This window comes from Ciconia boyciana, chromosome 4, assembly GCF_034638445.1.
Source record: "Ciconia boyciana chromosome 4, ASM3463844v1, whole genome shotgun sequence".
NCBI lineage: Eukaryota > Metazoa > Chordata > Aves > Ciconiiformes > Ciconiidae > Ciconia > Ciconia boyciana.
In genome coordinates this window covers 47,873,670-47,885,541 of record NC_132937.1, presented here as the reverse complement: position 1 = coordinate 47,885,541, position 11,872 = coordinate 47,873,670, and the positions used below count along the sequence as shown (strand labels likewise).

The 11,872-nt window shown below is 42.3% G+C and overlaps 1 protein-coding gene across 1 annotated transcript; it reads left to right on the top strand.

Moving 5' to 3' along the window:
* The first annotated feature begins 319 nt into the window (after positions 1 to 319).
* Positions 320 to 10,134, top strand: LOC140651455 (uncharacterized). The gene is made up of 3 exons (XM_072860929.1): positions 320 to 755; positions 8,795 to 8,872; positions 10,001 to 10,134. The coding sequence occupies exons 1-3, from the start codon at positions 320 to 322 to the stop codon at positions 10,102 to 10,104; spliced, it is 618 nt and encodes a 205-aa protein (XP_072717030.1). The 3' UTR covers positions 10,105 to 10,134.
* The last annotated feature ends 1,738 nt before the right edge of the window (positions 10,135 to 11,872 follow it).

Genomic DNA, 11,872 nt, shown 5'->3' with positions numbered 1-11,872 from the left:
GGCCGGGGCGGGCGGGGCCGGCGGGTCTGTCCGTGCCCATGCCCCTGCGCCTGCCCCTGCCCCGGTCCCGGCCCCGGCCCCGCGGGAGGCCCCGCCGCCGCGCACGCTGCCCGCCGCAGCGGGGACGCGCCGCAGCCCCCCGCGAGGCCCGGCTGCTGGTGGCGCGCGGCGGCCAGCGGTTATGACGCCGGGGCGCTCCCGCGTGTCCCTGCTCGGAGTACCGTGTGTTGGGCCTCTTCCGTGCCGGCGGAGGGCCGGCCACCTCCCTGGAGGCGACCGCAGGACGCTGACAAATGATATGTGTGCACACGTATAGTATATGTATTTCAAAAGAATAAAGGCGACGCGCCCGCGGGTGCGTGCGCAGGAGCCGGCGCGCGCCCAGCGCTGCCGGGCGTTGCCGTCAGCGGCGCCGCCGGGCGCGCGGCCACGACAGCGCCGCGCGCCGCGGCCGTTGGGGCGCCGCCGTCGCCGTGGCAACGCGGGTGGCGCCGGGCCGGGCCGGGCCGTCGTCCCGCCCAGCCCCGCCGCCGCCCGCCCCGGCCCCGCGGCCCAGGTGCCGCTGAAGGCGGCCGTCGAGCTGCAGGTCCACGCCGTGAGGCTGCGGGCAGAGCGGGGCGGCGGGGAGGGAGGAGCGGCCGGGCGCCCCAGACAGGCGGTGCGGGAGAGCGGCGGGGGACGCGGAGAGGTAGAAAGTTGTCACCATGGTTATTCCGGCACCCCGAGGTGCCGCACCATACAACAAAACTACGCATGTATGAGCAGATGTGTACCCGTAGATATACTGTCTAGGGGGGTGTGTGTGCACGTATGTATATACATACACTGTGTTTGAATATTTGTGTATGTACGCCTGTGAAGGCACCTTCAGGTCTAAGAGCTCCTGGGGAGCTGCTGGGTTTTTAACGGCTTGGTTCTCATCTGGGAATAGAAGTTAGCAAACGGGAAATCCTCCCTAACTGACCTGACAGTCTTCCACAATGCAGCGACTAGCTTGGCAGATAAGGGGAAAGCAGGCAATGTTGTTTACCTCAGCTTCAGTAAGGCTTTTGACGCTGTCTCCCATAACATCCTCATAGACAAGCTAACAAAGTATGGGTTAGGTAAGTGGACAGTGAGGTGGATTCAAAACTGACTGAACAGCCAAGTCTAGAGTCTGTGATCAGCAGTGCAAAGTCAAGTTGGAGGCAAGAACATCCTCTCTTGGATTCAGCCAGCAAGCCATCCCTCCAAAGATGCTACGGTTATAGGAGCTAGAGTGAAATGAAACTTTTTCTGATGAATAATTTACTTGTCACACTTTTGCAGTCACTTAGTCACTAAGACATACAATTTCAGGTTGACCAAAACTAGCTCCAAATTGGTGCCAAAATCCTCCAAACAGATTAAGGAAAGACATGTATTTAAAATCTCATGCTCACTTGCCTTATTACAGAGATTAAAAACTGACCCATACATGCCATGGATTTTCAGCCCTTTTCAGTATGTGTTGCTTCCACTTTCTTTGCTCTAAGTGCAAGTGTACTAACAGCAGATGGGAAGTAGCTAGACTCTGTTCTCTGAAGTACTCTCTGCTGTAGAATGAATTTGTACCTTTGCAGTGATTTTAACTCGTGAAGGGAGTTAAACATGCCCTTGTTGTAGCCGTAGTTTCTCATCCATGGGTTATTTAGCTCTTCCTCCAAACAGGAGGCACTGATTGGTTATTTGGGGTTGCAGGCATAAAGTCTGCTAGGAAGAGTGTGCAAGGAAAAGGTTAGATTACATGTGGAGTTTTCCTTGCTGTGTGATGTTCATTTAATGAAAGGGATTACTGCTGTTGTGCAAATGGATTATTCTAATATGTTGCTCATAACAGGTCTTCTCATCAGATGTAAGAAAAAAAATGGTGTTTTTCACTCATTCGTTTCCTTTTAGGTATCGAATGTTTCTGTTGGGCGTAATGCCAAGGTCTATGAAATCAGACCCCGTTACATGAGACGATAAAAAAGAAAAGTCCAAAATACAAAATGAGAGAACTCCCAATGATAGGTCTTAATCTGGCACCCTGTTGAGATTATCAGTAATAAAGCCAAAGGCCTACTGAGTCCCTTCTGAGATAGAGTCCTGCAGGCTTGGACTGATGCGTGTGTGTAAGACTAGACTAAGGAGTCTCATGTGAACATATTTTTTTCTTTCCTAAGGGTACATGCCCTGGTGTGTTTCTGCCTGAGAAACATGATGTTTTTCTCAGTGTGTGCATCTTGGGTCAACACAAAGTGACAGAGTGCTTTCCTCCTGTTTTCCCTCTCTTGTTTCATGAGAAGATGTGCTTTGAAAAGGTGACTTTCACTTGTTAGATGCCTTGGGCTAGAGGTCTAATGTCTCAAGCCTTGCACAAGCTGTAAGTCATGCATAATCTTATTTTTCTTTACAACTGAAAGGTTATTCTTGTTTCACATGTATTTCAACATAATAAGATGAAGTGTTAGGCCCATTCCTGGAATAGAATAGATTTTAATGTTTCTTTAAGATTTTATTCTAGAGCTTTGACAGCAGTGGTTATGAGAGGTCATCTCTCACATGGACAGTTCTTACCTAATCTCAGTAATGGCAACAGTGTACATGAGGGTAATTGAATTTATTCTGCTTCAGATATGATTGTTCTGGAAGCAATATGATACCTCAGTTCTAAATCAAGATTTTTGTCATTACAGCAGACATGTGATGTAAATGAAGATCCAAATAAATGATAGACAAGTGGTTTTGCTGCCATTTTACATGCCACACCAACACCTGGAACTAGTGAGAACAGGAGACTTCAGTGTGTTTGTCCTGTACTTGACTGTATGCTCATTGGTTATGGCTCCAGTGAACAGTTTTTTGTGTTTGGAAATTGTTTTTAAAAAATGGTGTAAGACAGAATGGCTATGTCTGTCGACAAGCAAAACCATGCTGACGCATGTGAACGTATTTTGTCCTATTTCCATATGAGCAAAATGGGAATAGATGAAGTTTAGAGGAACAGTATCTTTCTTATCTATTTCTTTCAGACTCTTCCCTGTTCTTTTTCAAACCACTCTCTCTACCTGTTTCTCTCAAATTCTTTGCATCTGGCTCACAAGACGCCTTTCCTTGAGGGACACGATTACTTTCCCTTTCCCCCTGTGGTTGTTATTGCCACAAGCGAGAAGCTACATAGTTAATACATCTGAAAGCTACAAAGTATACTTTTCATTAAGGCCTTCACCCTGTCTCAAGGCGAGCACAGCTCTGAACACAAGACTCTTCAGTCTCTCTGCAATAAAAGCCCATAGCCACATTCTGACCAGAAGTGGGTAATGTAACCCACTTCTATAGAAGAGTAGTTTCTCGTACATTTACCTAGTCATAAGAGGAGCATCAAAGTAATTATTAGGAAGTAGATGTTGTTAGGTAAGTTCATCTTTTGTCTTCCCTCACAGTAATGTGTTTTTGTGCCTGTGACATTCATCAGTAGGTATTAACTAACATGAAGGAACACATTTTCTTAGGGAAAACATGACTTTGCACAGCCCTCTCAAAAAAAGACTGTTGCTAAAATATTGTCTGAAAACACTTATACCGTTTGAAGAAGGAAGTTGGCACATTTGAAATAAACAAAAATGCAGTAAATATTGATAAAATAAGGGGGATACAGCTGAGGGCAGCTTCTTTAGATAGGTGGAATGTCCAGCATGAATGCCCAAATAAAATTAGTGGTAAAGTTCCCATTTACTTCAAAGGGGTCATAATTTGACTCCAAGGCATGAGAAGAGTATCTTTGAATAAGACATAATTCGTTGTAGTAAAGCAGACAAGAAATAAATACAGGCAAATGCATTTGAATTTGCTTCTTAAAAGACATTTCATAGATGATATCTTAATTCATTTTATTTTTATGAGATACTTGGACAATCTTTACATAATACATAGAAACATACAGGAAAACCTTCTCATTTATCTATAATCCCTGTGGAAGATTATCTGTGCTTTAAGGTGATTGCAGTTAGGGCTTTTAGTTTTTTCTTTTGGAATGTGTCCTATAGGATTGGCCAAGAATTCAAGTGTTTTCCAAACATAAATTTCCTAATTGTACTTGTGGGTCTGCTGTTTTACAGTTCATAGAATTGCACTTATGGTACTGTAAACACGATAATTTTTCCTACAAAGTACAGACTGTTCTGAAGTTGATGCAGACATGGATGAATATGCAGTTTCAGCTCTAAAGTATTTTTTCCAAAATATTGCATAACTTTTAAAATGTTAATGACATCTTAAAGTACACAAACATAGGTACAGGGTATTAGTTAAGTTTGATTTTGCTTAATGGCAGCTTGACAAAGAATAGGGGAATTGCTTTGAATAGGTATTTAACTGTTCTCCTGGTTTTGGCTGGGGTAGAATTAATTTTCTTCCTAGTAGCTGGTATAGTGCTGTGTTTTGGATTTTAGTATAAGAATAATGTTGATAGCACACTAATGTTTTGGTTGTTGCTAAGAGGTGTTTACACTTGTCAAGGACTTTTCAGCTTCCCCTGCTCTGCCAGGTGCACAAGAAGCTGGGAGGGGGCACAGCCAGGACAGCTGACCCCAACTGGCCATTATTATAAAGGACTGTTGTGGTTTAGCCCCAGTCAGCAATTAAGTAGACACAGCCGCTCGCTCACCCTCCCCCCCCCGCCCACCCCCGTGCGAATGGGGGAGAGAATCAGAAGAGCAAAAGTAAGAAAACTTGTGGGTTGAGATAAGAACAGTTTAATAATTGGAACAAAATAATAATAATAATAATAAAAAATTGTAATGAGAAGGAAAACGAGAGAGTGAGAGAGGAACAAAACCCAGGGGGGGGAAAAAACCCAGGCAGTGATACAACTGCTCACCACCTGCTGACAAACGGCCAGCCAGTCCCCGAGCAGTGATCACTTCCCCCTGGCCAACTCCCCCAGTTTAAATACTGAGCATGACATCCTATGGTATGGAATAGCCCTTTGGTCAGTTTGGATCAACTCTCCTGGCTGTGCCCCCTCCCAGTTTCTTGTGCACCTGGCAGAGCATGGGAAGCTGAAAAGTCCTCGCCAGTGTAAACACCACTTAGCAAGAACCAAAACATCAGTGTGTTATGACTATTATTCTCATACTAAAACCCAAAACACAGCACTATACCAGCTACTAGGAAGAAAATTAACTCTATCCCAGCTGAAACCAGGGTAATTGTTCCTATGATGCTAGATTGTTAAATTAGTTGGTGTTATAATGAATTTGTTTACTTCTTACTGTTTTCCTGAAGGTGTTTGAAAGTGCCATAGATCCTGCTGCAGTACTCGAAATGCTTGAAAGTAAGCATGATTTTTAAAATGCTTGAATAGTTGAATAACTAAAAATGATGAAGTAGGTCCATGTATTCACTTGCCTGCTTGTCTGACTGTCTCTCTAAAGTACGTGATGTGGTACACATTGTTCCCCTTATAAGTTGCTCTGAACTGAGCTGTTTGAGGGTTGGCCTCTACTACCTTCCCTCAAGTCAATTAGATGATTTTTCTGTTCTTAGGCCAGGCTGTGTTCCACATGCTGTTCCATATTTTTCCACATGCTGGTTAATTTGAGACTGGAAAGGATATTAGTGGGTGTTAGTTTTATGCCATGCCCCCCAGCTTTTTCTCCCTTGTAAATTTCAGGACCTCCTCCAACGCTATTTCCTTCTACTCCGTCACTTCCCATATATTCTTGGATACACACTTGAGGAGAAAAAAATCCCTCTTCTGACTGGTCTCATTGAATACTTTGTTAGGATCAGTCATGTTGCTTTAGTTTCTTTACCCTGATTTTCTTATTTCTAATAGTAGTCTAGTTTGCTAGTAACATTCAAATAGAGCTCAAATAATAATGTAGAGTTCACCTTGGCAGATAGTACTGTTGCTCTTCTACAGAATTCATACTGTGTGTTTTTATAAGATGGGAAAAAAGGCAAATGGACACTGGGTGGCAGATGAGTGCTGTTGTTAAGGTCACTGATGATGGAACATTCGTATATATTCTAAAACTGCAGGCAATTTGTTAAAATTGGTTATTGTTCTATTATGGCACATTCAAAATATACTTTATGTTCCCTGTGTAATAACTATTGCTTGTAAATTTTGTATTTATTTTTCAAAATACTTTGCTTCAGATATTAATCTTCCCCTTTCTTCCTTGCTTTTTGCTTTTAAGGGTTGCTGATATAATAAGTGGTTATTTGTGATGTCATTCCAGGTTCAAAAACATTCAGTGATACTGGAAAAAGAAGATGCAGACACTCAAATGAGACAATCTGTTATTATCTCTACAGAAAAGCCTAAATAAGGCCAAAAAAAAAGTGTGATCTCTGTTAGTCCAGAGAGTGATCATCTTCTCATATGATTACTTTCATGCAAGCTTTGTTGGTATCATGCAGTCATGTACCTAGGTGTATTATATAATGCTTGTTTGTCACTCTGTGCATTGTTAGGACAGAAAAGACTGTTCAGTGATAACTCTAAAAGGGATGAGACTGTTTTAAAAGGTGCTAAAGGATTTAAGAGTCTCCTCAGTATATTCTGGCCCTGTAGAACACCTGTTCTTTGTTCTGTATAGTACCTACATGTCTTTCATGACTCAAACTTCAGGTGTTTCCCCCCCCCCCCTTATTTTTTTGGCTCTGCACAAATGTGCAGCTTAGAGATTTTGCTTGCTTTTTGTACAGTGAGATATGTTGCCCTCTTTCAACTTTCTAAAGTAAAATATTATTCAGAAAAACTAAGTATATTCCTAATGAGAGGAACCAGTGCCTGCCTATGTCCATACTACATCAGAAACTAGACCTCATATGGCAAAACTGACTATTTGCTTTCTTTCTGTAGTGTCAAAAGCTCACAAAAGAGTTTTTCCTGGTGACTGTAAAGCTGGCATCCATTAGAAAGACGGTCCTTACAAGCAATGTGACTAGAAAAGATGAAACTTTGAATAGGATCAAAAGTGTTAACTCTCATTATTAACTTTTTCTGAAAATTTTCTTCCTTGTGCCACTGTTTTGTCTAGAAATCACCAAATTGCAGGTTTTGTTTTTAGTCTGATTAGAAGTGAGCATGTGTCCTTGCCCCTGTGAAGACACAGAACCATCCAAGTGAAGGCAGTAGCAGCTTTTATAGCATAGTATCCACTGTGGGCAGCTTAGTGTCTCACTTCAGGAAGTCAAAACCCCTGCTGTAGTTTCTAAGCCAGGTACTTGACAGTGTACCTTATAGCTTGCCTCCTGTGGTGGGAGCTTATGAAAGTATATTCCATCTCTGGCTGTACTGCCTATACAGAGCAGTGCTGACCTTCTCCATTCACTCAGAACATAGTTAATGGGGTTCCGAAGGAAGAGGAGAATGAGAGAGAAGTGTGGTGTAGAGCGAAGAAGACTTTGTTATGGTAACCCAGGATAGTTTGTCTCCCCTATCCGAGTATGTAGAGTCCCAAGCACATCTTATCTCATTGTCATGGTAACCTGGGATCGTTTGCTTCTTCCCATCTGAGTTTGTAGAGTCCCAAGCATGTCTTACCTTGTTACGGTAACCTGGGGTAGTTCACTTCTTCCCATCTGAATATGCAGAGTCCCAAGCACGTTTTATCTCGTTGTGATGGTAACCCAGGATAGTTCACTTCCCCCCTCATCTGCACCCACCTTTGCATGGGTGCCAATGTGATGGCCATCTGCAGATCTCAGATTTCAGACAACAGCACCTGCGTTACATCAGTGAATTCCCTAGTGAGCAAACCAGGACATTGCGTATGTATGATATGTTAATCAGTGCAAGTTGTATTATCCACCCCATGGTGCTTCCTTTGATCTTCACTCCCAAGCAGGGTTCCACTGCATCAGGTCCCCGTTTGATTAGCATTGGTGTACCGGGGCTCCCACTGTGGTAACGCTGCACTTTCATTAAAGCCAAAGCTTTCACTTGCTGAGTGTTGTGCCTCGTCCCTGAGGGATCCACACCTGCTTTTCGCTTGTAATATGTGGATACTTGTGCCCTCAGTTAGTAGGACACTGGTCTCATGCCTTGTGGTTGGATGTCCAGATTACATGATGTGCTTTTACTACATGCTGGCTCTCTGGAGAGAATACATTTCAAAAGTCATGGTGACTGTCTTTCAACACCATTTTATGATGACACATTTGCTGAACAAACATTGGAATGTTGTAATCTCATATCAACCTTCTTGATTTTATTCCTGCAGGTAGCTGATTAGAATTATTAGTTGTTTGCCCACTGAAGTGACTCCTGGTCATACTGAAAGCACTGAGAAATCATCTGGACCAATATTTAGCATGATGTGTATAAACCCATGCATTATACATACTTTGTAAAACCTGCATTATACGTAGTCTATACATTCTCTGTCACAGCTTTGAACATTCTGTGCTCCGTAACTAGGTAGTCTGCCTTCAAGCCTTGCAGTCATCTCCATCCCCAAAATATTTTGGGGCACTTGTGATAGTTGAAAAGTTAATGACAGCATCAGACTCCAGTGCTGCTCTGCTAAGCCAAATCTTGCATGGTTTATACCTATTAAGAGAGCAGACTAAAATCAAATTACTGCTTTTCATAGCAAAATTGCTTTACAACTGTTCTTTGCTGGTGAGTTTGCCACAAGTCTTTTTTAGCTGCAGTGCCTCTTTTAGTCACTTTTGATTCTGCAGTTGCAATGAAGGACTTCAAGTGTTCTGATTATAAGGGGAATGTATATGCAATGATTATGTTTTTAATCCTTTCCCCTTAACTGTTATTTTTAAGGGAATAGCACTATAAATAGAGATGTCCACAAGAACAACCATTACAGAGCTTCCTCTTCAGTACAGAAGGAAGAATTACGTAAGTATTTATGGTAAGGATGCAGACCTAGTTACAATTTTATAACCTTTGACTGAGTCTGTTTGAGTCTAGCTTTACTGTTGCCTTTGTATCTGGATAACTTAGGCAGCAATGGTAGGTAAGATTTAAGGCCATGCTAGGAGTCCTAGATTGTGTTGTAACAACCGCAAATCTGACTGACTGAACCAAAACCATCCATTTCTCAGTTTGTTATCTGCTGTCCCAGATGCTCTCATTTCCTAATTATTAAGCAATTTGTTCCAGGGAAAGCCCACAAAACCAAATAATCCTTGCATTGCTTTCTGTAGAAGGTAAGATTTGAGCAAATAATGATCTCTTGATTTGATGGCATTTCACTGCCTCCTGTCTTTTGCTGACAGGGGTTTATATCTAGCTTTTACAAATGTTTCTCTCTGCATGCTTTTGCTTAGTGAATTCATGCTTCCCCTATTTATCATTGCATCCTTTGATCCAGACTGAATTGCAACCAGTTAGTCCTCCTCTGAGAAAGCGCTACCAGTGCTTTCTGTGCTTTGCATAGTGGCTATATATCTAATAGGTTATCTATTAGATAAAATCCCACGGGGACAAAATTCTGCCCTCCCTGCTGGAACAAAACACTCACAGCAGATGAAGTACTTTTGTTTGAGTAATGGTTGCTGAATTTGACCCCCACAAATTGTCTCTTGACCTGGGACACTTACAACGTTTACTTGAATAAGCTCCCACAGAAGTAAAGATTTCAAGATTTTAACCAAAGTTCTGAGTTTTCTAAGCTCACAAGTGCATTTCTGAAGTACTTCATCCTTCTCTGAGCTCTGTGACAGCCAGGAAATAATCTTTCAGGATTGAGCCCTAGATGAGAGGTTATACGACTTAGATAATGTGGAAGGACATAAGATATATGAGCCCATGCTGACTTCTTTCTGGTTTTGGCTTTGCCACACTCCAACACAGAATCACAGATTCTTCTATTTTGTACATACAAAGATCCAAATTCTGCTATCATATGGTCAATTCCTACTGGACTAGTTTCTGCTTAGAGCTTAGTCTTCTTTGCAGGGAGTTGCAAATGGTTTGTACCTGTTTTTACTTAGGTGATTGTACAATAGTTAATTTCTCTGCCAGGGCTGAAACAGAACAAGGAATCAAAGATCTGTGTCTGCATCTGCATCACCAAAACGAAGGAACTGATCACCAACACAATGCAAGAGATCAGTGGAAAGGGATAAAAGCTACAGAAGGCATACAAGGTCCTTAAAATCACAGGCTCCTTCTCTAAACACTAGAGACCACGTCTGTGAACTCTGCAGAGAAAATCAGCAGCAGCTGTCAAGACTGAGTCTGGGGTCTGCTGAGTGCAAGTCAGAAAATGAGAACAGGCCACCATTTGTAGTCAGACATTCAAGTCCTAAAATTTCTGTACTGCATTAAGAAGGTGAATTTTTGTTAGTATTAATTTCAGCATTTTTGTCTATCCTGTCTTGAACTACTAGATCAGCAGAAGACTGAAGAAATTTAGCAACAAATTTGAAAATATAAACAGAAATGGTTTTTTGGTCAGTATGTAATTGGCCTGTCAAACTCACTGACAGCTGGTGGAAATCAGGTCAGTCAGTTAACAACATTCAGGAAAGGAAAAGATATTACAAACAAAGAATTCAAAGACACATTTAGACACTATAAAAATATAATAAATTTTAACCCTCCCCTTTTCTTTTGGACATAAACCAATCTGTACATTTCCGTACTTGGTAAGGAATCCATGGGCAGTTTATTTCATATTTTTGAGATAGTCCTTCTGCTTCCTTCTGAAATCTCTGGGACTGGTTGTACTTACTGACAGGCCAGTAAACTGAGGTACTTGATGATATGGCAATGATTGTCAGTCCCCATGGTTCTACTTAGATCCATCTTCTGTTAGTCACTGAAGTTAGTGGAAAGTGTTTCTGGGGTTTCATCAATAAACCTTTGCTTTTAGCCAGTAGGGTGTTCCATCTGAATGCTTCAAAGCACTAGCAAATACTAAGACAGTGTTCTTCTGACTATTTGCCTGGTTTAGAGAGGGGGAAACAGTGTTTCTCAGGTGATCAGTACTTCCAGGCTAAAGTGATAGCTAGCTAGAGTAACTTAGGTTTGCCTAGGTCCTGATCTTGTATTCTATAGTCCTATTCCAGTCTGCGTATGTTTTACCAGCCCTATATTTAACAGTCATGTGTATTTTAAGTGTTTCCACAAATATGTTAATCTGTGACAGGTTACATTCTTTAAATCCAGATTTGCATGAGAATCATGAAATCATTCAGCTTGGGATGGACCTCTGGATGTCACCTAGTCCAAACCCCACTTAAAGCAGGTCCAATTAGATTAAGCTGCATAAGGCCTTGTGTGGTTGAGTTTTGAATATTTCCAAGGACAGAGATTTCATAGACTCTCTGGGCTGACCATCCCCATGGTAAAAAAAGTTGTCCTTGCATCTAACTGGATCTTACGACATTTATTCTTGTCCTTCCACTAGGTATCTCTGAAAAGAGCCTGGCTCAGTCTTCTCTACATCCTCGCACTAGATAGTCATAGACAACAATACAATCTCAGAATCACAGAATTGTTTTGGTTGGAAGAGACCTCATGAAACCATCTAATCCAAGCCCTCTGCTCAAGCAGGGTCAGATAGAACATGTTGCCCATGACCATGTCCAGCTGGGTGTTGAATATCTCCATGGATGGAGTCCCCTCAACCTCCTTCAGCAACGTTTGACCAGCCTCACAGTAGAACAGTGTTTTCTTTTGTTCAGATGGAATTTCATGTTTTTTAATTTGTGCCCATTGCCTCTTGTCTTGTCTCTGGGCACCACTGCGAAGAGCCTGGCTCTGTAGTCTTCATTCTCACACATCAGGTATTTATACGCATGAATAAGATCCCCCCTGAGCCTTCTCTTTTCCTGGCTGAACAGTCCCAGCTCTTTCAGCCTTTCCTCATATGAAAGATGCTCTAGTCCC